Source organism: Palaemon carinicauda, chromosome 22 (assembly GCF_036898095.1).
Source record: "Palaemon carinicauda isolate YSFRI2023 chromosome 22, ASM3689809v2, whole genome shotgun sequence".
Lineage (NCBI taxonomy): Eukaryota > Metazoa > Arthropoda > Malacostraca > Decapoda > Palaemonidae > Palaemon > Palaemon carinicauda.
The window spans coordinates 43188311-43192661 of NC_090746.1; the positions used below are offsets into that span (position 1 = coordinate 43188311).

The window sequence follows — 4351 nt, forward strand, 5'->3', positions numbered from 1 at the left end:
TTTACTTTAGAATTTCTTTGAATTTGTTTCTTTCAATTTGTTTATTCTAATTTAATTCTGGTTTGTTCAATTAATGTTTGAGGCTTTATTTTTCCTAATCACTGTAAATAAAATTGTGCCAATTAACTGACCTCAGCCTTCGTTGTGCAAACCAAAGTAAATAGGAGTTAAAGATAACTACTAACGACCTAATTTTCTGAATATTCCGAGCCAAACAACTCTACGAAGTAACTTCAAAGTCACTGTTGGAAGGGTAAAGCAGTCCAACACCAACCGTCAAGGAGTGATTACTCTCGTTCACCTCACTTTACCTTGGGATATTTCATCGATTTATATTCTTCGTCGTAGTGCTGGACATTTTCTAAAGGACTCTACAACGATGGGACTCATTGTGTTTAGTGCTACGAAAACAGAGTGTAACACCATGAAGAACTAAATTAACTCTACACCTCGTCTGATGAATGTGGAGGCGACCAACAGCAAAGGCTATGGAATCATCATACCCATGCTCTTTTTCATCCTATGAAGTCATTATAAGGTGGGTCATTGTATTGATTGGCACAATAGTAGTGGCATTTCTTGGTGACTTTTATCATCCTCAAGTCAAAAAATAAATAAAGCCTTGAACTCGGTAATTGAAAATCGCTCTTGAAACTAGGTTTGTTTATAGGCTACTCTAATTAAAATTATCAATTGTCGACCTTAAATTGCTTGTTTACTGAAATTCGGCCTTTTAACATATATTCTAAGTGATGCCCTCATCACATATATTTAATTTGTTAATTAGGTCAAAATATGATTGAAATTGTTGACTTTTGATTTGCAATTTTAAAATTTAATATTAAATTGATATTAGTTTTGGAGGTGAATTTAACTTTTTGATTTACCTTTATATATTGTAAACAATTTCAGTGTAGTCAAAAATTATATTCATATTTTCATTTAAACAATTCTATACAAATTCTGGTTTTCAATTTGAATTGGGTTTGTAAACAATTTTAGTGTAGTCAAAAATTATATTCATATTTTCATTTAAACAATTCTATACAAATTCTGGTTTTCAATTTGAATTGGGTGGTTAAAGATTTACCTATCTTTTAGGTCTGGCTCAAGGTGGAGTGGAAAGCTTGGGACAGGAGTAAATCTGCCAATGCTTCTAGGTTTGCTTTACCAGAAGCTATCGCTACTCCAAGTGAACTAGCATCAACTGACAACCAACTATATATAATAAATTTGTCAAGATTATTTAAAATCTACAGATGTTAGTTTCTGTATTACAAATAAATATTTGTTATAACACGGTCGTTTGTCCTAAGTCATTTTTTCTGCTCATGGCGACCGTGACAGGATTGAGGATGTTGGTGGTTAAGAGTTGCTGCTGGTTCGCTTCCAAGCTAGTCAGACGAGGTGTAATTTATCATTTATATTTCCTTGGTTAAATTTCAAGATTACGTATATTTCCATTGTCGTTTTGACTTTATTAGGCTTTATATTCTTACTGAAACTGGTATCAAGATGACTGAGTTATTGATTAAATCACGAAAATATGTTAGAAAGTCTGTTACTGAAATTTACAATAAGAAGGATCAGTTTTCATTATATAGTGATATTGAACGTTCTACACTGAAACTGAGGCTTGAAGAGCATTTCACGAAATTATCTGACTTAGATTCGAAAATACAAACTTCAAAGTTTTCTACTGACTGTGATGAAGCTGCTTTGGAAGTTGAGCTTGATGCATGTGAACAGTACAAAACTAAAATTCAAGAGAGCATCTCTACTTTACAAAATTTACCTCAGGTTCGGCATCTGCCTATAGATATTCAGTCACATCAGTCCTTCTTAAAGAGTCCTCATGCTCCTTTACCAACCTTCAATAGTACTGAAGGCGAAGATCTTGGGAAGTTTTTTTGTAGAATTTGAACAAACCCTTTCAAAGTTTAAGTTCCCAGAATGATAAGTTATTGTTGTTAAAACAGCAGGTAAAGGGAAGAGCTCTTACATTAATTAACACTTTGGATGTTCAAAGTCAGAGTTATGCTGATGCAAAAGCTTTGCTAGAGAAGGCTTTAGGCTCAAGAGAAGTTCAAATTTTTAATACCATAAAGCAAATATCTTCAATAAAACTTTCAGATGATGATGATCCTTTTGAATATATTGGGAAAGTAAGCAATTTAGTAGCAAGCGTTAAGACCTTAAATATTGATGTTGACATGTTTCTTCAGTTCTTCTTCTGGAATGGCTTAAATGAGAAATTTAAGTGTCATATGACTGCCATAAATAACAAAATTAGGCCATCTCTTTCAGAGATTAGGGATAATTTCTTTGATGCTAGTGAGAGATATTTACAAGGTAAAAAATGTAAGAAAGTGGAGAAACAAAAGTCTGACACTACTAGCTTTGCTGCCAAGGTTTCTTTTGACTCTAAAGTAGGTAAATGCAGCATTTGTAGTAAATTAGGCAAAGGTCCAAGTCATTTTTTGAGTAAATGTCCTAACTTTGTATCTAGCAAAGATAAAAGAAAAAAATTGGAACTGGGTGCTTGCTCAAAGTGTGGCTATCCTAGTCACATATCAGAATGCAGATTCAGATTTAATTCCAAATGTAAAAACTGCAAGGGCTGGCATATGTCATTTTTGTGTCCCGATGAAAAATGTGCTACCAGTATTAAAGAAAATCCAAATTCCGAAAAGAAAAAAATGTAAAGCCAGTAACAGTACAGATAGAGTTAGAAACTCTGAGAGTGGTAATGGAGATGATGTTGGTAGTTCAAGCAGTAGTGTTGCTGCTATAACTGAAGTTTTAAATTGTGAGGTTGAGGGATATACAATTTTGCCAACTTTTAATATTTCAATTAAAGGTACCAATCTCAGGGTCCTTAAAGACACTGGATGTCAAGCAAATTACATTGAAGAAAATTTGGCTCAAGATTTAAATTTGAAAGTTGTAAATAATGGAGTTTCTTTAACCATTAATGGTATTAATTCCTCTAAGAGTTATAAGACTAAAAAAGTTGAAATTGAGTTGCCAATTGGTAGCAATAGTTACATTGTATATGCATTTTGTCTTCCCTCAATTGATGTTTCATTGCAGTTACCTGGGTTAAATGAAGTAGTCAGTGGGTTTGTTTCAAAGGGATACAAGCTAGCAGATCGGGGATTGTTAAATTCTACAGATAGGATAGACAATATTAAATTTATATTAGGATCAGAGTCCTTGCATTGTATCCCTGAAAAGGATATAGTATTTGGGAAATCCAATGACTCCATTTATTCTGATACATGCATGGGTATATTATTAAAGGGAGACATAAATAAATTAAAGAGCAATTTAAGATTCTTGAAGCCTTGTTCTTCCATGAAGTCGAATGTGCAACATATGTTAAAAGCTGTAAATGTACTTCCAACAGGGACGAAAGAGAACGTTTCAGTAGAATCTTCATCTTTAAATGACCTGGAGACTTCTAATACATATGAGTTGTTTGATGATGATGGTCAGATAATAGAATCTGAGTTGAATAGGGCTACAAATGGATGCTTAGAACTCTCTTGTAAATATTATGTTGGGGAAGACAGAGGTCAATATCATGAAGATAATGTAGAACTGAATGACAGGCTTATAGATTATGCTTTAGAAGAAACCCATAGGACTGCTGATGGAAGATTGTGTATGCCACTGTTATGGAACCCGAAAGTTAGTCATCTACTAGGCCGCAACTACAATCTAGCCAAATCAGTGTTGAAAACCCTTACTTCTAAATTAGAAAAATTACCTGATAAGTTAGCCTTGGTAAATGACACCTTTAAGACTCGGGAAACATTAGGCATCATTAAGGAGAATATTACTAAAGCCATTGATTACCCCATAGGAATTGTTAAAGAGCTAACCAAGAATATTTACGATGAAGTTACTGGGGCTAAATTAATGCTAGGTAAAAGTCGAAGATTTGTCAAGCGTCATGTGACAAGTCTGATTCCTTTAATGTTAAGTGACCATTGACAGCATGGCTAAAACTTAAGGAAATTCTTTCACTGTTTCATAGGAAGACATTTAATCTGTATATATTATCAGTTAAGTTTATCTTTTTTTAAATTTATTTTCCATTGACTTTTCAGGTGAAAATTCAATCCCTCCCCTCGGAGTGTATAAAATATATATTTAAATATATATTCCTATAATATTTTTTTAAAAGTTTATGGATATTTTGGGTTATTTTGAAATTTTCTTTATGATCGATAATTACCTTACCTGGAGAAACATTCCTTGGAATTGGTAATTATCTCCGTATTTTACTTTAGAATTTCTTTGAATTTGTTTCTTTCAATTTGTTTATTCTAATTTAATTCTGGTT

The 4351-nt window shown here is 32.9% G+C and overlaps 1 protein-coding gene across 1 annotated transcript in view; it reads left to right on the forward strand.

Moving 5' to 3' along the window:
• Nucleotides 1–3999, forward strand: part of LOC137615858 (uncharacterized) — a 4027-nt gene extending 28 nt beyond the window's left edge. The window contains exons 1-2 of the mRNA XM_068345547.1: nucleotides 1–538; nucleotides 1102–3999. The exon at nucleotides 1–538 is cut by the window's left edge and continues 28 nt beyond it. Coding sequence (XP_068201648.1) covers nucleotides 2647–3999 — 1353 coding nt within the window. The 5' untranslated portion in view covers nucleotides 1–538; nucleotides 1102–2646. The remainder of the gene's footprint in view (nucleotides 539–1101) is intronic.
• The last annotated feature ends 352 nt before the right edge of the window (nucleotides 4000–4351 follow it).